Source organism: Populus alba, chromosome 5 (genome assembly GCF_005239225.2).
Source record: "Populus alba chromosome 5, ASM523922v2, whole genome shotgun sequence".
In the NCBI taxonomy this organism is placed as follows: domain Eukaryota; kingdom Viridiplantae; phylum Streptophyta; class Magnoliopsida; order Malpighiales; family Salicaceae; genus Populus; species Populus alba.
In genome coordinates, this window is record NC_133288.1 from 22,406,298 (window position 1) to 22,428,686 (window position 22,389).

Genomic DNA, 22,389 nt, shown 5'->3' on the forward strand with positions numbered 1-22,389 from the left:
GATTATGCTATAGAGAGAGAGTACACTAAAAAAAGAGGATGGAATACAGACCTCGAAGATTTGCAAGTACACGGATCTTTTCCTACGTTTTCATCACGGAGAAGGTTTGTGGATTCTGTCCCGTAAAAAGTCAAAACCATCAGTCTTGTCTTGTACAGGTCGGGCCCATGTGGAGAAAGCACTATGTGGCTCCAAGCCACGATCAAGAGCCCAAATGTTCAAGGAAGCTGAATCCAGCCCGTTTAAAACTAATTACACAGAATGTGTTTCCATTGTGTTTCGAAAATATTTTTAAAAAAATTTTATTTTTTTTTTTTTTTTACTATAAATTAATATTTTTATATTATTTTAATATATTTATGTTGAAAAATATTTTTTAAAAATAAAAAATATTATTTTTATATATTTTGAAATAAAAAACACTTTAAAAAATAAACCATATTATTATATTATAGAAGCCAAGTTGAAAGTGTTGTTTTCAGATTAATTAAATAATTAAAAACATGAATATATTGATTGGATTTTTATGGGTTAATATCTTATTTGGTTTAATTAGAAACTGATTTAGATCAGTTTTCGATTTCCTAGATCTGTATTTGATTTTTTTCTTACGGTCTCCGTTCCTGAAATGGATAACTCTGGAGTATTTCACATCCTTTCACCAGCAAAGGCTAATCCTGAAAACATGGTCTGATATTATTGCCTGATCTTAATTGCTGGATCGCCCACGTACTTACGCCAGTACTTTTTTTAATTAGCGTGGATATTCAAGTTAGTTTCCATACATCTCGGCTAATCCTACTGGCCATGAAAACTTACGCCAGTACTTGAGTGGACGAGAAGATGATCATGACTCCATGAGGACAGTACTGTAAACGAGTTGACTAATTGTCCAAGCACCCAATTATATACAGATCAGTAGCTAGCAACCAGCACGTCCAGAGAGCTAGATTCATAGGCTCAGCCACCATCTGTCACGGCACCAGAAGAAAGAAGAATAGAGAAGAAGAAGAAGAAGGAAGTAACAATCACAGTAACGTGATTGCAAAGTTAACTACTTTGGTAAAGTTGATTTAATATACCATAGCCATACAACATACCGGTCTCGAACTGTTCCTAAATTCAAGACTTTTTACGAACTTAAACCTGAGATTTTCAACGTTAAAGAGACGGTGAAGACGACTGCTGGATATTTGTTTAAGATTTAATATTGATAGTGAGAATATTACATATCCTGGATAGTCAAGACAGGATCGTCGGTGAATTATCATAGGTTTTTGTAGTAAAAAAGGTGAAATCATACAGTCTTTTGAGTGATTGTGTGCTAGATTCTTATACAAGATAAGATAATCTTGAAACTATACAGATTGGCTTCTTTTTTTGAACTTCAACAATCCGATAACTTCATTTTTACTGTATATATATGTCTATGGGAAGAATAAGTTTATTTGAAACCAGAAAGGCAGAAATCCACTGTCAGATAGAGGAGGTCTAATGACCATATAATCTACCACGAGAGCAAACTTTCACAGAGATTTGTTCAGCAGAATCACCTTTTTTCTTTCTGCCAGGCAAGCTCGGATTTTCCTCAGCCTTCGTTTATATATATATAAACAACCCTTCTATTCTGTCATGTAATTAAAAATTTCTGATTTTTTTTTAAAAAAACTGTGTTAATTTTTAAGAATTTCTCTTTATTGAATGGCGAAATTTTACTTGTTGGGATTAACCACTAAGTTTTTAATCTCCTTGTATACAGCTTAACCAACAATCACACAAATGAGTTCAAAATAAGAATTTAAATTCTAAGCCTTTTCAAGAGTACTATAGAAGTTATGTATTGAAATAATTTTTGTTTTGAAAATAAATAAAAATATTTTTTTATATTTTTATTTTTAATATTAACTTATTAAAATAAAATAAATATTGATGTAAAGTTTTTTTTTTTTTTAATGTGGTAAAACTCACTCACAAACAGTACCTCAATGAAAGCTGTTCTGCTTAATGATTTTTTTAATTGACAAAGGGCCGCTATCGACACCTGCATTATCCCTTTTGTTTTACATGTCCTATTTTAATATCATCATCGTGCACCTCATAAATGCCTTCAACTTTAACTGCTGCTGTTGCGTCATCAAGCAATTTAATATTTATTTGTTTGAAACATGTTATTTTCGGTGGATGGACCATGTCTATCCTTATCTAGTACTAGGCATGAATTTGATAATGTTCGAAAATGTGATAAGAATTATTTTTTAATGGTTTTTAATTTAAAAAATATTTTAAATAATATTTTATTTTTTATATTAATATATTAAAATAATTTAAAAATAATTACAAACAGATAAATAGCTATTTTTTAAAAAAAAAACTAGTGTCAACCGTAGCTTTAAACGGATACATGATAGGTTGGTTAGAAAATCTATATTCTAATTAAGTTAAGTCTCAATTTAAATTAAAAAATATTTATTTAATTAAACATTATAAACTTGACCAAACTCAATAAGAATAATACTAGAATTAAAATATAAAACATTAAAAAAACATAATCACTATAATAAAAAGTATTGGTCCCATTTTCTTGTAACCTAATCAATACTTATTAGTTTATTCTAACATTTTTTTATTATGTGATTTAATTTATTTTTAAAAGTTCTTTAAAAAAAAAAAATTTATCTGAAAAAATATAAATTTATATTTTTAGATGGTTTCAATAATTTTAACATTTTAATGTTAACAATTAAAAAAAAATATTTTAATAAAAAATACTTTTAAAAATCATTATCCAGCGGATTACTAAATATACATAAACTAAGCTATTTTTTAAAGCATGTTTGGTATTGTAGTTCATGATATTTTTTTAAAAATAAATTTGATTAAAAATGTATTAAAATTATTTTTTATCTTTTTTATTTTTAAAATGCATTAAAAATATTTGAGAATTTGCTATAAATTACTTTTAAAAGTATTGTTTACTTATAAATATATTAAAATAATATTTTTTTATTTTTAAAATTTATTTACTGTATCACATTAAAACAATAAAAAATGATTAAAAAATTTTAAATTTTAAAATACAACCAACTCCTGGATCGAGAATCTCGAGAATCCCACAGTTAAAGTAACTTCCAGAACTGACATATCTATGGCTAGCATTACATTTAGGGCCCGGTAAAGGTATTAGTAGTAGCGTCGCTTTATTTTTATATACATATATTTTTTTATTCTTAATATTTGTATATTTCAGCTTAGTTTTCATTGATCCAGGATCGGAGACGAACCATCCATATTTAAAATAATATGCCGCACAAAATTTCGAAAAAACCCTTTTTCTTATGTTTCCACGTTAAAATAAAATAATAAGAAGAAGCAATTGGTTGGGATTTGATGAGAAATTAACAAAATAATTTTAGATTGCCACCTAAATTCTTCATGTCATTTAGTACAAGTATCAACGCATGGAAAGAGAATGAAAAATATGTGGTTTCACAAAGTTTTTGTTTTGACCCCTAAATTACAGGCATGGTATTCTTATCAAGGATAAATCTTGAAAATAAAACGTTTTCAAATGATGCAATTGCTTAGTTTGGAGTTCATAAAAAATATTGTATTTTTTATTTTGATTAATAAAAAAATACAATACTCAAATATGATTGGTAATTGAGATGTAGATATAGACTTACTGAACTATTTTTAAATCGAGTCAATTTTTTTTCCCATTGTATCTTTACTTTAAATACATTAGTTATATTATTGTTTATTAAGTTAATTGTGAATAATATGTTTATTTACATTAATTGACATAATTAGTAGAACACGTAATTCACCCCCTCTCAAGTGTTATTATTGCCTTAATTTTAGAATAACACCTCTTATCTTGGTCTTGTCTAAGTTTGGCTTTATAAATTTGCATCTACCTACACTTTATTAGAGCTCGTTGATTTTTACATTTTAAAAGTTTTTTTAAAATTTTTAATTTTAATTTTTTTTTTTTACTTTAAATTATTTTTTTATATATTTAGATTGTTTTGATATGTTGATATTAAAAATAAATTTAAAAAAATTATATAAATATATTTTCAAACAAAAACTATTTTTAAAAATAACTCCTATTCATACTCCAGTGACAGAATTGAAATACAATGCGTGTCAGAATTCCCAAATCGTCCCATGCAAAGCAAGACAAGATCGAAAAAGTGGCCTGGTATTCTTAAATATAGATATAACTAGGAGATATAGCCTTTGATTTTTTAGCTTAACTAGTGCATGGGTTTTTAAAAATTTTTAAGTTGTCAACTAGAATTCAAATCTTAAAAAAAAATATTAAAAAGATAATTGATCAGTGAATAAATCAGTTTAAATATAGACGGCTTATCTAACAAGTGATCGCAAGAAAACATAATTTTTTGATGTTTACATCAATATATCTTTTATATTCATGGAAAGATCACGAGAGATGTGCTTTGTTCTTAATTAACAGGATGTAAATTAATTGAAGTCCTTAAAAAAATCAAATTTTGTTTTTTAAAAAGTGAAATGACTATTAATTTTCCAATTCCAATATCAATATTTTACTAGCACGTCCTTTCTTATAAAGTTAAGTTTCGGGTTTAAAGGGTGTTTGGGAGTGTGGTAGTGGTTACTTTTTAAATAGCTTTTCGTGCCAAAAAGCATGTCAATAATGTTTTTTTATTTTTTAAAAATCATTTTTGATATCAGCACATCAAAACGATTTAAAAAGTACAAACCGCACTCAATTTTAGTAAAAAAAAAAAATTAAAATTTTTTCGAAAAAACAGGTTTGACCGCAATGCCAAATGGGCACTTAATGGACACTAAAAATGTCATGACTGCAGTGAGCTATAAGATGCAGCTGTTGAGCCTGCCAATAATGTGATATCAGCACATCAAAATGATCCAGAAATACAAACCGAACTCAATTTTACCAAAAAAAAATGAAACAAAAAACCGTTTGGACATACCACGGCCCCTAAAAGGAAGCGACACCAGCAGGTGGAAGAATTGATAGATCAACAAATAAATAAAAGAGAGCAAAAGAAGAATTATTTGTTGGGTTTCCTTTTCTTGTCTTCCCTCCCCACTCCCACTGCTTTTCAGCCTCATGGAAAGTGGAGACAATCAGATAGAAACAAACAAAGTAAGGAAAAATATAAAGATTAATTTTTGCGCTGCTGGTGAGTGGAGAGTGAAAGTGAAATTGTTGGCAAGAATTAAACCACTATGAAGAGTGGAGAATGACAATTAAACCATTGTGAAACCAGCTGCGTTGCTGCCTGCTGGTGTTAGTCGCTAGGGTTGAGCATTTGAAAATTGAGATTTGACAAAGAAAAAGGAGGATACTTGGGTGGGGAGTGGGGACTCTGGGTTGAGTGTCGAGGGAGTCAGGGTCCAGGGACAAGGACTCAAGGAGTCAACAATTTTTTTAACTTTGGTTAAACTCATGAAATCAATTTAGTTTTACTGAGTTTAACTGATTTTGAATAAGTTTTACCGATTTCAAGCTTTTAACTTGATATTACATGTTATATATATGTTGACTTATAAAATTATATTATTTTACAAGTCAACTAGCGATTTTAAAAACAATGCTTAAAAGTATGAATAAATTCTTGACAGGTGAGGTGTTATCACCAAAGATAAATCTTGAAAATGAAACATCTTCAAGCAGTGTAATTACTTAGTGTGGGTTCATAAAAAACATTGTATCTTTAATTTGGATTAGTAAAAGCAGGGGCGGAACAAGACAAAAAAATTAGTTATAAATTAGGGGGCTAAGAAAACATTTCACTTATTTTTATTAATATTTAGGGGCATTTCTTTGCAGGCCAGGGCCCCTGCCATCCGTCACTGAGTAAAAAAATACAATGCTCAAGTATGATTTGTAATTAAGATGTGAATTTAGGCTTGCTGAACCATTTTTAAAACCGAGTTTGCAATCTCTTTTTCCTTATATCTTTACCTGAAGCATTCTAGTTATTTCGTTGTTTATTGTGTTACATGTGATTAATATGTTTATTTTTATTAATTGATATAATTAGTGGAACACTTAATTCACTCTTTTCAAGTGTTATTGTTGTCTTAATCTTATAACAACACCTGCTATCTATATTAAAGCCCGTTTGTTTTGCGTTTCGGGTCTATTGCTTTATTAAACATGATTGTAATGTAATAATACTCAAGTGACATAGAATTGAAATACAATGCGTGTCAAAATTCCAAAATCGTCCCATGCAAAGCAATACAAGAAAAAGTTGCCAGGTATTCTTAAATATAGATATAACTAGGAGATATAGCCTCTGAATTTTTAGCTTAACTAGTGCATGGGTTTTTTAATTTTTTTAAGTTATCAACTAGAATTCAAATCTTAAAAAAAAGTATTAGAAAGATAATTGATCAGTGAATAAATCAGTTTAAATGTAGACGGTTCATCTAACACGTGATCGGAAGAAAACATAATTTTTTTAATATTTACATTAATATATCTTTTTATATTCAGGGAAAGAGCATGAGAGATGTGCTTTGTTCTTACTTAATAGGATGTAAATTAATTGAAGTCATAAAAAAATTAAATTTTGTTTCTTAAAAAGTGAAAATGACTATTAATTTTCCATTTCCAATATGAATATTTTACTAAAAATATCTTTGCATTTTGATACACAAAATGCGAGAATTCCAAATTATCACAATATTGAAAAAGAATAATACTCCTATGCCCCAAACCATAACTGTAAAACCTGTATCGGTCCCGTACGTGTCAGCAACACGTGACCGAGTTTAGCTTGGCTCAGTTCAATTCCCAATCCAAAAAAACGGAAGATGCTTAAGAATATTCCCACTTTTTGTTCTCACCCCAATCCCATTAGATTTACGGACAAGTCCCACCTTGATCATTTTTTCCCTGTATAAACCCCCCCTCCTCTCTCGCTTTTAAAATCGTTTTCATCGCAGCTTCCCTCTCAAACATCAAGAAATCAACTCTATTTCTCTACTCTAATGGCCATGGATACCTCTTTAGCTCTATCGCAATCTGACCAAGAAAATCTCTTGGAAGAACTTGGTGTTTTCAAGATTCAAGGCCGTGATAAAGCTGGCCGTAAGGTTCTTCTCATCACCGGCAAGCACTTCCCTGGTAAGGACAACATGCAGTTTAGTTGAGTGATATTTTTGGGGATTTATTTCTCTCTTTTTGCTGTAAAAGTAACCTTTTTTGTGGGGTTTTAGCTCGGGAGGTGAGCGGTGAGGTGTTGAAGAAATACTTGGAGGAGAAAATATATCCAAAATTAGAAGAAAAGCCATTTTCGGTGGTGTATATACACACGGATGTTCAAAGGAGTGAGAATCTCCCTGGGATTTCGACCCTTCGATCAATTTACGAGGATATTCCGATCAACGTCAAGAATCATCTTGAATCTATTTACTTTTTGCATCCGGGCCTTCAAGCCAGGCTCTTTCTTGCCACTCTTGGTCGTTTTCTCTTCAGTGGAGGGTAAGATAATAAGAGTCTTGCCTTTTCTGAGGGTCCCCTCATAGCCTTTTTGACCAAGCTCCACTCACATGGAAAGTGCTTAAGGTTTTGGAGCATGATTCATGGGTGCTTGGCAGGTGTTAATTGCTGTATTAACTTTAATTAATTGATTGATTAACGGGTGTGATCAGGTTATACTCGAAGCTGAGATACGTGACAAGGCTGGAGTTTCTGTGGGACCATGTGAGGAGGAGTGAGATTGAGATACCGGAATTTGCTCATGATCATGATGAGGAGCTGGAGTACCGTCCGATGATGGATTATGGACTAGAGAGTGATCACCCCGGAGTGTACGGCGGGCCATCTATGGATACCAACCATCTTTCATTGTATTCAATGCGAGGCATCGCGTAGCGTTCGGATGTTTTTGGGGTTCCTTTCTATGTATAAATTGGAGGATGGAATGTCGTTTTCGTTTCTTTTCTTTTCTTTTTTTGTAGAAATTAAGAGCGCCTTGTTCTTGCCATAATGAACCAGTGGTGTTGAAATTAATAGCACGACCATGGTTGTTTAACCGTTTTGGCCAGCCGTGACGGGTTGATATAGAAAACGACTAGTTGATTTTTCAGGTTAAATATTGATTTAATTGGGTTTTTAATGACTCGTTTAATCTGGTTAAATTCAGAGGGAGGGGAAAATAAATTTTCTTCGATTTAGTTTCTGGGTCTCCATCTAACTGATTTATAAAACTCAAATTAATAAAAAATGATTGTTTAGGGGTTAAATGATTAATAAAAACGTGTTTTAGGGGGGGTTAAAATGTAAAATTAAAAACCATGAATTTAAAGATTGCTCTAGTTGATTTCTCAGTTAAACCAAATTAAATGTGGATTTAAATGAGTTTTTAGCGATTGGATTCGGTTAAATTGAAATTTAAATTAGTTTACATCAAAGAAAAAAAAATTGATTGATTCAAGTTGGTACGTTAATATTTGTTTTTGATTTAGTTTTATGGTCTCAATTTAATTGATTAATAAAACTCAGATTAATAAAAATGATTTTTCTAGGGTTAAATGATTAATAAAAATGTTTTTTCAAGGGGATTAAAATATAAAATAATATTGTTACTTAAGCTTTATTTGTGTATGCAGAAAAATAGTTTTTTTTAGAAAATAAATTCCTGGAAAGTAAATTATTTTATAATAAAAAATAAGTTGGAAAACACTTTTTAGTGTTTAGTTATGTCATGAAAAATAATTTATTAATATTTTATTTTTTTCAAGTTTATTAAAATAATGAGGAATAAATCTTACAAATTAAAAAGTTGAATAAGAATAAAATTGAAAAAAATATATAATTTCATAAATGATCTCAAATAAAATATATAATAATCAAAATAATAAAGATCAAATCTAACAAATAAAAAAATAAAAAATAAAGAAATTAAAATAATAATAATTACCATTTCATAAATTATTTCAATAAAATAAGTAACAATTAAAAGAATGAGGACCAAATTTGATAAATAAAAAATTTCAATTAAAAAATGATAAGGAAAAAATAAATAAAATTATAAAAATGAGAAACAAAATTAATATAAAAATTAAATTTTAAGGGATGAAATTGAAAAAAAAAACTATTCAAAAAAAATATATATAGCAATCAAAAGTTTGATAATCAAATTTGATAATTTAATATGATATTTCTAAATTTTTCACAACTTCTGAAAAGTGTTTTCCGTCAAAAATAAAAAATAAAATATTTTTTTGGAAACCAAGCTAGAAAATTTTTTGACGAAAAGTGTTTCATTTTCATTGACTAATTTTCATAATAACAAACAATCTTTTTTTCAAAAAATAACTTTTCATCAAACAAACTCCAATTAATATCAACTACTTCCAGGTTATAATAGGATTTTTATTGAAGCAGGTATTGCCGTATTGGTGAGCCAAAGATCAATTCTCTAAGGGATAAGGTATATCAATACTCAGAGGAATATGTGAGGAGTGTGCAGAATTAAGATTATTCGAGAAAAAAATAATTTCAAAAGAAATCCATAAGCATCGGAAAAAAGAAACAATACAATCCTTCAGGCCTAAAGAAATTTTGGTCTACTTAGGTAGCAAGCGGGCCTACAATTTGCGAAATAAGAGAGTGCAAGTCCAACATATGCTACTGCTGGCCCGTGCAGTCTCCCAAGAAAATCTACGTCTACAAGTGCATATATCCAGAGATTAATCCGCCGCAGGCCGAAGGGATTGGCGAGCTCAGGGTTTTTCGAAACCCTTTTGGAGGGTGAAGTCCATATGAAAATAGGTAAAACAATATTGGTAAACTTCTGGTTCCTAATCCGATTGGGATACGGTGAAGTTACATCAAATCTATAAATATAGGACCCTAGCTTTGATTCTTGCACAGCAAATTCTGGGTGAGTTTTGTTTCGAGAGTTCTCCTGGTATAGTTTTCTTTGAAAGGTTCATATTCCTTGGAAATTAATTTGCTATAATGGGGAATTGCTTGGTCCTGCCAGTGAAATCTGATAAATATTTCAGCAAGAAAAGTAATCCTGCGCTACCACCAGACCTTCCAGCCGAAGATAGCAATCAAGCTAAGCTGCCGCCGCCGCCGCCACAGAAGTTATTCAACAGGGAAAACAATGACAAACTAACTGAAGCTCAAGTTGAAGAAGGAGCCCGTGGCGCTCTACTGCTCCCATCGCCACAATGCAGGGAGGCAAGCAACCTTGAATCAGTTAAAGTTCACAGACAAATCGTAGCTAGAGTTGAAGAACGCACTGGCGCTCTTCTACTCCCACATCAAGTATTCGAGAAAGCAAGTAACTGTGAATCTGTTGATGAAGAACGCGGCGGCGCTCTACTGCTCCCACACCAACTAATAAAGAAAGCAAACAACTGTGGCCTGGTTGAAACTCAAGCTGGAAAACGCTATCCTGGTGTACTGCTTCCCCATGAATTTTTCCAAGCAACTTTATGAATTAGAGAGCAATCACCCAAGAGCCTGCAGCGGGCAATGATTCGGTTTCATTGTACTCGTTGGAGAGCGTTATTATTTCTGTAGCTACCTGATTCTTTTTTGCTAGTGTTCAAACTTTTCAATGTATTCGTTTCTGTTTATTAAGAGTTTTCAGGAGTTTTTGCACAGATTCTAAAACGAGTATTTTGTATACCATAATTAAAACGATCTTAATCCATAATCCTGAAAAATTAACCACTAAATCTGTTTTTTTTCCCATCCTTTATCATAATTTCTGCCAAGACAATTTGATAGCTTTTTCACCCTGCGAGAGGACTAGCTTAGTTGAGAAAAGAAAGCAAAAGAAAACACATACCACGTCCCATTTTCTCTTGTTCTCCCAAGTTTTCCCAGCAACCAAACAGATGGAAAGAAGAGATAGAATACGAGGCAAAAGGCTGGGGTGCAGGCTAGGTATTCATAATCTATATATAAGAAGGAAACGGAAGATTGCAGGCACTCATCTTAGCAGCGATAGAGCTAGAATTTTCTATCCAATAAGAGATAGCAAATCAAGAAACGAATAAATGCACACAAACATTAATTTTCCAGTAAAATGCCGAGTGACCATGGAAGTTAAAACATGTAATGGGCATGCAAAACAAAGCTCTTGTGACCAAGAAAAAGAGTGCCACCGCCGACCCTCCCACATTCACCACTTGCATACCTTCATAGAAGTTCTTATTTCCTCCGCTTAATAGCTTGTACGATTTTTCATGTTGTTATAGTCACGCCACATCAAGTCACAAAAAATCCAAACCCTGGAAACAATCCCAGACAAAGACAATGCTTCACATACCAGCTCTGCCATGCTCCTGCAAACAGAACGTTACCGAATAACTACGTTTTTAAATACCCTTACTGTACACAATTGCTGAACAACTAAACCCCAGAGATAATATTTTCGTTGACTTCTAAGTTGCTTTAGAAAGCAAATGCCAAGCATCAATTAACTGTTAATTAAATAAAATAACTGGTAAGGGTGACGATGAGAACCTAATCCCAGTTGTAATAATTCCAAAAAGAGTAAAAGTAATCAGTTTATGGATAGTAAAGTAAGATAAGTTTCACTAAGTTGTACACTCAGTCATGTTTTCAACCATAGTGCTTTCCCTGCCATTATTGTCTTCACAGGTGATATTATCTCCATTGTCGCAAAGACGAAGATCAGGATAGTTTCGGTAGTTGAGAGAATGCAACCACAGAGCCACCGATCCTTCCTTGTGTTCTGTTGTCGCAATGTGTGAGTATATGTGCTTCATCTTGAATTCGTTTGCTTCCTCTTCATAATCTTTCATGGAAAGTTCTTCATGGCTGTCTTTCCATTTCTGATTATATGATGTGAAAAAGCACTCATCCAAGTATAACCCAACCTCAGGAGCTGTAGGCACATTGATGTTAACATGCCTGTAAATTTGGTAAAACAATGATTAGAGAAAAACATCAGTGATACGAGAACACAGCCCATTGAAAGGGAAAAAGATTAGAAGTCCTTACTTTTGCAGAGCTGTTTGTATCAACGACTCACATGCACAGTTCCTCATAATAGCCACGGCAACACCAATCATCTTCCGTATCTGATGAAGCATGAAACTCTGCCCAACAACCTCACACTTAACAAACTCAATGCCTTCAACAGTAAATGTAGTCTTCGCATCAAATGAAATGATGTAGCGCTGAGCAGAGGGGTCTTCAGCCTTAGTTCTAGTGGTAAAATTATGGAAGTTATGACTCCCCACGTAATAATTCAATATTCGATTGAATCTCTCTTTCTCCTTCTCTCCGTAACAAAATCCACTTCCCTTAATCGCTTCCTCTTCTGATGTTGTATTTTTATCATCACCATTCCCAATGGACACCATTATCTCATCTTTAATTTCGGGGTTGGCATTAGCATCTTCACTGTTTGATGAAATGCCTGACTCAGTCGTTTCAGATTTTTTACCGTCGTCTTCATTTTTAAAGACCTTAGTTTCATTAACAGATTCAGAATTCCTAATATCTCCATCACCATTATCCATAAGACCACTAACCTCCTCTTTAATTTCGGATTTTACAGTAGTATCTTTATCATTTGACCAAATTTCTGTTGGGGAAACATCAGATTTTGATTCAAAGCTGCGCTTACCCACAGCACCAACAACCTTACGCCCTCTTTCTGAACACTGCAAGCACTTAACAAGCTCACTACCAGACCCTAAACTAGCTAACACGCTCTCCCTATCACGATGCGCGCATGGATCAAGAGCAAAAACAGGAATTAAATAGACGTACCTTCTCCGATCACAAAACTTCTTAGCATTAAACGAACCCGTCACTCTCTTGTACCCGAATATCCTAATCTGAGGAGAAAGATTTGAATGCAAGCGTTCCACAAGTCCAGGCGGGTCGATGTAGAACCGGCCCGAGACAACCTGTCCCACAGCGCTCACGCCCTTATCCGTACGAGCAGAACGAGCCCAGTCATAGCGCTTGGGGATGCCACGGTCATGTTCAGGGACAGCACCGGCGTGAAAAAGGGCCTCTTCGAGGTCCCCTTCTATGGTTTTGGCACCTGGGTTCTTCTGCATACCTTGATAGCCGACGCCGCAGTATGTGAGGAATATTGCGATTTTGCGGCGCTTGTATCTTTGCTTTTTAATGGTTGTGTCGTCACCGGGGGTTGTGGCGGCGGCGTCTTCGTCCTCGGAGGTTGCAGTGGACATCTTGGGCCTTTTGAGGTCTGGTTCTTGTTGCTGTGGTGGTGATGCTTTGGTTTTTGAATCAGGGGTTTCCATTTTTTTGTTTATAAGATGATCAAGTTATCCATTAAATTGTCAACATTGCTTGCTTTCCATCCCCTGGTAAAACCCTAGAGTGGGAGACACTGTTTAAAATGGGAACGATCCTACGCGGGAGGTGTGACAGGAATAATGTGTTCCCTGGTGTGTTTTGTTGTGATTGATATTGTGGTTCTATTGTGATTTAAAAAAATATTTTTAATTGTTATTTGAAGAAATGAGTTTTGAAAAATATATTTGGTTTGAAATAATAAGAGATGAATTTTTACATAAAAAATAGGTCTTTATATATATAAAAAAACAAGTTTTTTCTAGTTTTTGTAGAATCATGATTTGAAATGCAATTATACATGGGGTCAAGATAAAAAAACATAAATTATTTGACTAATCAAATTGTTTTTCTCTGTGGTTGGACAAAAAATAAAAACTATCAATAATACTAGTTATGGAGAGTGTAACCATCTTTTAATCTAGTCTTATCATGTATTATAATGTTTTTGATTTTACAATAGTTGTTCGACCTAGTTGAAAGACTAGGAAAAGAATCTGGGTCAATATTTTTATTAAAATAACAACATTGCATTTAGAAAAAAAAACAAAAAACCTCTGTTGATGTTGACCTAGTCATATTTGAATCAGGTTAATAGCTAGTTTAACAAAGTTAATCGCACCACAAATCTATCCAATTAAGTTCACAAAGGTTTTATTAGATAAATACATATTTTTTATTTAATTTAAAATCCAATTCAAATTTTGAGTTAACTTAACAAGTGAAGTCAAATTTAATAGTTGTGATTTTAGTATTATGGTCAATCCATGAATTTTAATTGAAGACTAGAGAGTTCATCAATTGTTGAAGGTTATGCAGGTAGTTTTATAAACTTTTTATTTTTATGTTTCAGAAGTATTTGTGAAAAAAAATAGAATTTTTTTTATTTTTTTATTTTTTCTTTGTTTCATTTTTTTATATATTTTTCAAATCATTTTGATGTGCTGATGTCAAAAATAATTATATATATATATATATATTATTTCAAAACATTTAAAAAAAATATTTTTAAAAGCAATTGCTACCACAATACTAAATGAGCTCTTAGAAAACCGAGTTCAAAGTTTAAGAAACGCCAGCTAATAAAAACAAATGATAATTGTGTATAACTTTATATTTTTGTTAATTTGCTCTCGAAACTATTTTTTCAACAATTTTGTTTTAAATTTAAAACAAATTGATTTTGATTTCTTATGAAAATATAGGATTGAAAGAAGAGAGATTGAGATGAAAAAAATACCAAATATGGATGGCAAAGCCACAAGTTTTACAAAAAATATATTGTGGTCATTAAACTTTAAAAACTTATGTAAATTACATAATTTTAGTACCTTAATACTTTTCTAATTCAATCTTGGTGCAAAATATTTATTTTTGTTATTTTTTAGTCATTGGTTGAGAGATGAGAGGGAGGGAGGTCATTGAACACTAGCAGTAGAGAGATAAAAATGTTATTGACATCGATTTAGACCACTAAAACGGACAATATTTGTGTTAATGGTTCCATTTTATAAGAGGAGTTTATACTAGGTGTTTTTTTTTTTTACTTTTAATTTTCGTGAAAAAAAAAATACGAGCTTAGGTTGATACTTGAATTCGAATTGATTTTGGTTTTTAAAGGTTGTTTTTTCGATTTTTTTAGGCTATGGATAGGTTTATCATAGTTCATACAATGTTTTATAGGTGTTGTAAAAAAATGAGTTGAAAACATGTTTTTTGGGTAAAAATAAAATAAGCCTTGATTTTCTGAGCACCACAGTGGCTGAAATCCGAGCAAATCAGTCAACGTGTAGTTTGCCTAAAAAATTGAAGGCCTAATTACACTGGCCTAGCTTGTTAAGCCCAACAATGCTTAACCTCAGTGTTTTTTTTTTTTCTAATTCTTTTTTAAAATTAAAGATTTTTATGATTTTTTCTCTATTTTTAAAATTTTATATTTAAATTAGTACTTTTTTTTTTAAATGTTGTTTAAAAAATCTGTTTTAAATTATAATTATTGTTTTTAGGTGTGCATTCAAATTTGAAAAGTTTTTCTTATTCATCTTTTTTTTAAAATCTTTTGTATTGATAAAATTTATTTTTCAAAATAAAAAAATATTTTTAGATAATATTTTTAATATGTGCAGCCTTGCATTATTTTTTTTCTTGTTTTATTTTATTCGATTAATTTAATTTGTGTCCTGTTTCTATTATCGTTTGTTTAAATAAAAAAAATATTTTAATAAATAAATTTAGCAAAACAACTAGATAAATAAATATCATGTTTTTCAATATTAAATATCTTGATCTACACTTGTCTTTTTATTTTTCAAGTTTTATTTTTAGGTATTGTTGATGACTTTTTATTTATTTATTCACATACATAGTTCTTAATTTATTAATTATATATGTATATAAAATTTTTAATTTGAACTTATATTTTTCTAAACTAAAAAAAATACATTAAAAAAAATCTAAATATATAAATTTTTTATAAAAAATAAAAATATTTAACTCACAACAAATAAAAACTACATAACTAGCTAGTATGGATGATATGCGGAACAAACACTTCAACAGCCACGGGGGCATGTAGGCAACAATGATGAGATTGCTAACTTGACATGCTATATTTAATCCTAAATTCATCCACAACACTCGCAATAGTGCCAAATAACATCAAAACTGAAGATATATTTTACCTGAATAAGGTTCAAGAACCCCTGAAACTAAACTAGTTTCTCCAGGAGACAGGAAAGTGAAGCTTAATATCCATACTAGCCCGTCAAGTCATCCAAAATTGTTTAGCCCATGACTACCCTTTGTGTCGGGCGTATCACATGCACATGTTTTTTTTTTTTTTTTTTTTTTTCAGCTAAAATATCAAAACGTTTCTAAACTGATTTTATAATTACAAAAAACCATTATAAAAAAAAAACTAATAAGCACTTGACTCCATGTTTATTTTATTTTTATTTTAAAAATATTTTCATTGTTTCACTGTGTATTTTTATTATTTATTATTTTTTTTATATTTGATTAAATATTAAATTGCATTTCAATTTAAATTATAACAACGAGAAAATTATTGTGAAAAATACAAAAATATCCATTGACATCATTTTTCTATTACACGAGCATTTTGATTGTTTCAAAAATACTTAATTGATTGTTTCACTGTGTAATTAAATTGCAAAAATACTTATGTATCCATATTTTATTTAGTAATGACAAATAGATAATGTAAAATTACTTCAATACATCCGGAAACACCTACTAAGTTTTCTGAGTTAAGAGGAAAAAAATATTATTACACTATTTTAGGGAAAAGTGATAATATGTCCAGAAGTTTAATACTTTTCCAAGGTATTTTAGTTATCTTTATCATGCATTATGTCTAATTCCATAGTAAATTGCATGTCAATCTACATTCGAGTCCTTATTTTATTTATTTTATTTTTGTTATTAATAATAATATTTGACCAACTAACCTTATCAAAAAGCATTATAATCTTCAAAAAAAATAATTAAATAGTGAGAATCTTTGGAAATCCATGGTAAAAAACGGAATGATTTAAGATTACACTTCATTGTCCAAACACAACACCAGACCATCACGAACCACTAAACAGAGAAAAACAATCACTAACTAGACACCTTTTAAATGAGATGGGCTGGGCTGCTTCTTTGTAAAATTTTGGTTCTACTGGGCCGCTGCTTTCCTTCTCTTTTTCTCGACTCCAGCTCTTTCAAAATTCTCTTATTTATGTTAATTTATGTTTAGTTTTATTAATTTAATTGAATAAAATGGAAGAGGAAAAACCCTTTAAGAGTTGCCACTCGTTCGTAATTTGTACTTAATTCTGTCAATTTAATTAGATAGAATGGACTGTAAGATTCAAATTCCTAAAACCTTCAAAGATGATCTTAATTCAAAAACTTCAATTATTATTTAATCAATGTTTTTATATTACCAACATATCGATGATGGTATGCTGTTCCTGTCATCCCTTCCAGTAATTATCGCTCCAATTATATAATTCTTGTTCATGAACTGTTGTCGGTGTGGCTATGTTAGTGTTGATGACTTTTATCCGGCAGAAGGGAGATCCTTGTTCAGGCAACTGTCGAGGCCGGACCCGAAGTTTAACTGTTATAGTCTGTGAACAGCCTTGTAGTTTCTAGATTTGATTGAAACTTTTCACGCCGGACCTAATTTTGGGTATAAATATCACGTTATAATTTTGATTAATTTAACTGACTCGATCGATTTTTTAACTATTTGGTTGATAAAATCAAGCTCGAATCAATTTATAAATATGAAACAAATCAATACAATTTTAATAAATATAGTTAAAATGAGTTGACCCAGTAGTTAGGAAACTCAAACCTTTTTCTGAATCGGTTTTGGAGTCAAATCTTGTAGCAATGGCGTACGTAGCTATTGGAACCTTAACAGCAGGAGCAGAGAATATCTAGAGAATTCACAAATTTAGATTAGTGATAACGGCTCGCTCTTGCATTGTTGCATGGCGCATTGTTCTGTACAGTAGTACCTGGTGTTGGTGGAGGTATGTGGTTTTTAGTAGATTTGAGAGAGAGAGAGAGAGAGAGAGAGAGAGGTCACATGGCAATGGAGCTGGAAAGATGCTATCACCTATCACAATCATACCCATCGTCATCGACCTCATCATTTGTGTTTTGAAACTGCACAAGAACACATCTTCCCCACCGCCGCGCATAGTCTTCCCTTCTCCAGAACTACAAGAAGTTTTTTACGTTTCTTCTCTGTAAAACCGGACAGAATTAAGTACTCTTCTCTCTCTTTCTCTCACGTGATACAAACTGCAGTGTGTCAAAATCTGTCATTCGTTGAAAATTGTAAAAAAGGAAAAACACCCCAATTCTATCCTCAATCATCACTGCTTTTCTTTAGCACTAGCTGTCCAATATTCTCCACGCATCTCTGCAATCTTTTCAGTTTTCCAATAAAAGAGAGTCAGTTTCTCAGGTTCTTAATCGAGTCAGAACTCAGAAGTCATCCCATGACAATTGTTTAGCAATTTTCTGTAAGGATTCCTCTTAAAAATCTCTGGAAAGTATTTGATGAGCATGCGAGTGTTCATTTTTGTGGGTAATATGCTTTTTAAAATGTTTTTTGAACTGGTTTTTACATGAAAATTATCAAATTTGTAATTCTTTAGATATCTTTTGATAATTTGAACTTGTTGACATATTCACTACATGACATTATTTATACTTGGAACAATATTGGGACAAATTCTTACGTATACCCACCAAAAACACCAATATAAGTAAAACTATCGACCCTATACCAACAAGGTAAGCTTAGTTGCTTTCTCAAGATAAGAAAGAGAAAGACACGCGAGAGACAGGAACTTAGTTTAATTATAAAAACAAAAATATATAATGAATAATTTTTAGTCAATTTTTTATAGGCGGGACAAGAGGACAAGGACAAAAACAAAACCAGGTTAGCTTTTGTTTTGTTTTTTTTCAAATATCCCTTTAGACTTTCATAATTTAAATCTCTATATTTGCATTTAAATCTAAACGTACTGTAATTAACTTAATTTTCACTATTAAATCTAAAATATAGATAATATAAAAGAAAAAAAGTCATAAGAAAACACATTAGATTTAAAAAAAAAAAAATTAAGAGGCGGGGATTAAAATATTTAAGAAAAATTACATTTGTAATGAAAATTATTATATCTTGCATTTTGTATTAGTGCAAATATTTTATTTGACACGTGATCATTAGTTTAATTATTTATTTTATTATGGAATATATTTGAGAAGTAATTAATTTAATGACTGAGTAAATCCTAATTTAATTATATTATATTCTTAGCAATGAACTATAATTTTTACGATGACTTCAAATTCTTTATCAACGTGAATTTGATGAGCTAAGAAAGTACTATTTTTTTATTAAAAAAAAAGCAATGATCATTATAAACAAAGGTGACAATAATTAATGATTCCTATTTATTATTTTAAATATTCCAAGTTTAACGGTAATGAAAACATCAAAAGTAGAGTAAATATTTTTATATTTTGTTTTGCCCGTCCCTCGTTAAAGGACCAAAATATAAAAAACAAGCTTTGACCAAAAACAATTTCATACCATCCCTTTTATTCCAGTTGTATATATTTTCTATCACAGCCGGTAAACAAACGCAGCTTAAATTCTCCATCCTGTAGCAGATTCTTTCCTCACGACTAAAACAAAATCAATGCTTTCATTTGATCGATGTTTTCAATACAGATAAGAACATTAAACATGCATGAGAAAATCATAATTAAGGATGCATGAGAGGCACACCCCGCATGCATCAAAAGTGAAGGGATGGTAGAGAGTCATAATGATTGCTGCATGGCCGCAGCACAAACGCGACTCCTTTACCCATGAAATTAATAATTAATCAGCAATTAAATAAAAATACATGCAACAAGGAGGTTGACATTGTTCTGTGGCTTGAACAAGAGGAAGAGAGTTCCAGCACTCGCATCAATTATAAGCAAAGCCATTGGTTTCACATGGTAAAAACTTTCTCGTGTCAACCCTTGTCTGCCACTCTTGTAGCTATGATCCGCAATCACATTTTAAATTCATAGCTCATTGTGCTCCCCACAAGAAACGTTTAGCAATCGTCTTCATGATGCAATTAATTCCTCACTCATGAAGTCCCAATTCCACTAATTGTGCACAATGATCCACCTCTTCCCCATGAAGCTTTTATCTTTTTCGGTAGGTGTTTGATAATGCGGTCAAATCATGGTTTTTTAAAAATAATAAAATTATTATTTTAATATATTTTTTTAGTGAAAAAAACTTTAAAAAATAATCTCTATTAACATACTATAGAGAACGCATGCTTCAGAAGCAATGCTTTATCAAATTGAAAATGGATCTGACGGTGAAAAATGTCTAGGATCATGTTACTATTAATTTCTTTTAACCTTTGTGTTAAGCTCGTTTAATTTCTCTAATAAATGATTTGCTACAAAGGCAGGCGGGCGGGCGGGCTGGCTTTTTTAACAAATTTCGATGGGAGTTTTTGCCCTTGAAATTACACGTAATTTGACTTGTCGTATTCTAGTTTATAAAGAGATGATGAACGATATAGGCATGTCCACATGTTGTTGTTTTATGGGTTCCGTGCTGCCTAACTTGTACTTTTGTTAACTGTAATTGAAGGTTTACCAGACCTTGCAAGGCTGTGGACTTGTAGCAGTGCAAATCGTGGGCATCTCTTGACCTTTCCCATCTCTTAAGCCTCCACTCACCTGTTACAGAATATGAATCCAAGCATTCAAACGTAAAGCTTCTACTTTAATCACCAAGTCGTAGATAGAAAACCCTTTTCAAATCAAGAAAAAACAGGCAAAACCCTCACCCCTAGATATGAGTTAAAGACTTTTTTTTTTTCCTCGTCACAAGTCAACAGCCAGCAGAAGCCATGGCAGTGAACAGTCGCAAGATTACGGTATCTCGTATTAAAAAAATAAGAGAAATGGCTTCAGTGGACATGAAAGACTTGGATTAGGAGACAAAATGGAAATGCATGCTCTTGAGTTAAAGAATGATGCTGACACTGTCCGTCTGACCAGCACCAAGAGGCATGATTGGCGTTTTCTTTTGCGTAAAGTGGAAAATCCAATGCATTGGCGATGAACTTTTTTGAAGCTTTATTTACCTGAGAGCAGATCCACTCGAACCTCATTAATCATGAAAAAGAGTGGATTTCCATGGATTGAGCTGTGCAAAAATGCAAAAAGTCTCCACCACTTAAAAGCAATATACCTTCCACACAGCCACTTCATATTCCTTCTTTACCAGCTTATAAGCTCACCCACTAGCTAGTCTCTGAAAAAAACGTGATTTTGTTTTTCCGATGGGAGGGATGTTGCTTGGAAAATACATGGTGTGGTTAGATCATATTTTTTTAAATCTTTTATTTTTTAAAAAATAAATTTTTAGTATATTTTATTGTTTTAATGTAGTATCTTATCTAAAATAAAATATTATTTTAATATATTTTTTAAAAGAAATATATTTTAAAAATAACGATCTCCTATGCCAATAAGCAAATAGAAATCATCAATTCATTTGTATCCCATGATTTGGAAACTGTGAAAAGGAAGGTGGAATTGCTAGGTGATATATATATATATATATATATATATATATATATATATATATATATATTTCCAATCTTATCAATTATGATTCGGATTCGAAATTTGCGAATATAATTGAATTTTCAAAGATCTAATTCTTGTACTGTGAATGTTCTTGTGATCAGACATGAACTGGTATAAGGATTGAATGCCTTCGAATTTCGAACTCCCTCTCATCTTCTATTTAGCTAGATAACCCCTTTTCTTCAGAATCAATATTCTGTCCTTGGACAAAAAGCAAACTCATTCCATTTGCATTATCAACTTACAAGGCTCTATGATTTTATGGGTCCATTTTCTCCTACAACACTAGATGTCAATCTGTGAGCACACTGTACCTCAAATAAGAGAGGTTAGACGGGAACAAAGTCAATATGAGTCTGTGAATACGCAGGGGTCCTGGTACATCATCATCTTCTTTACGTAATCCATTTTTCAAACTTTTGAACTGTGAGAATTGATTGGTGATGGTTGGTGGTAGATTCAGAGCAGTAAGTGTTAAGCAGTGGGCAGCGTGGGAGTCTTCGTACGGGGTTCTGTTGTCATAACATAGATCCTCACGCATATGTAATAAGTAATTTGTGAGAGTTTGTTGATGAAAAAGTTCTTGGCCTGGATCTGGTGAAAGACACCGTGTTTAATATTTAACGATGAGATGCAACAATTCAGCACAGAAACAGTCACAAGTTTTTGAGGTGTGAGGGTTGTGGGAGTGATGAATGCGACGTATATTATCGACAAAAGGGAAGATCTCCCTCCCTCCCTCCCTCCAAGTTTCATTAATATAATTAATTCTTTAACTCTGTCATTGTACCTTGTTTTTCAATCTTCTTTTGTCTTTACTTTTGAAACAA

General features: G+C 31.7%; 2 protein-coding genes across 2 annotated transcripts; one reads left to right on the forward strand and one right to left on the reverse strand.

Annotated features, from left to right (window-relative positions):
- Positions 1–6,901: 6,901 nt before the first annotated feature.
- LOC118061970 (uncharacterized) lies at positions 6,902–8,060 on the forward strand. Its single transcript, XM_035075620.2, has 3 exons — positions 6,902–7,150; positions 7,243–7,507; positions 7,678–8,060. The coding sequence occupies exons 1-3, from the start codon at positions 7,015–7,017 to the stop codon at positions 7,898–7,900; spliced, it is 624 nt and encodes a 207-aa protein (XP_034931511.1). The 5' UTR covers positions 6,902–7,014; the 3' UTR covers positions 7,901–8,060.
- Positions 8,061–11,465: 3,405 nt separating this feature from the next.
- LOC118061968 (uncharacterized) lies at positions 11,466–13,428 on the reverse strand. The gene is made up of 2 exons (XM_035075619.2): positions 12,017–13,428; positions 11,466–11,926 (listed from the first exon to the last, which is right to left on the reverse strand). Exons 1-2 carry the CDS (start codon positions 13,294–13,296, stop codon positions 11,590–11,592), a joined length of 1,617 nt encoding a protein of 538 aa, XP_034931510.1. The 5' UTR covers positions 13,297–13,428; the 3' UTR covers positions 11,466–11,589.
- Between the last annotated feature and the right edge of the window lie 8,961 nt (positions 13,429–22,389).

What these genes read in the sequence shown, in the direction of transcription:
- LOC118061970 (XM_035075620.2), top strand. Translation starts at nt 7,015, where the DNA reads ATGGCCATGGATACCTCTTTAGCTCTATCGCAATCTGACCAAGAAAAT. An exon ending in CACCGGCAAGCACTTCCCTG is followed by an intron (nt 7,151 to 7,242) that starts GTAAGGACAACA and finishes GTGGGGTTTTAG; the next exon opens with CTCGGGAGGTGAGCGGTGAG. An exon ending in CGTTTTCTCTTCAGTGGAGG is followed by an intron (nt 7,508 to 7,677) that starts GTAAGATAATAA and finishes GGGTGTGATCAG; the next exon opens with GTTATACTCGAAGCTGAGAT.
- LOC118061968 (XM_035075619.2), bottom strand. Translation starts at nt 13,296, where the DNA reads ATGGAAACCCCTGATTCAAAAACCAAAGCATCACCACCACAGCAACAA. An exon ending in ATACAAACAGCTCTGCAAAA is followed by an intron (nt 11,927 to 12,016) that starts GTAAGGACTTCT and finishes CCAAATTTACAG; the next exon opens with GCATGTTAACATCAATGTGC.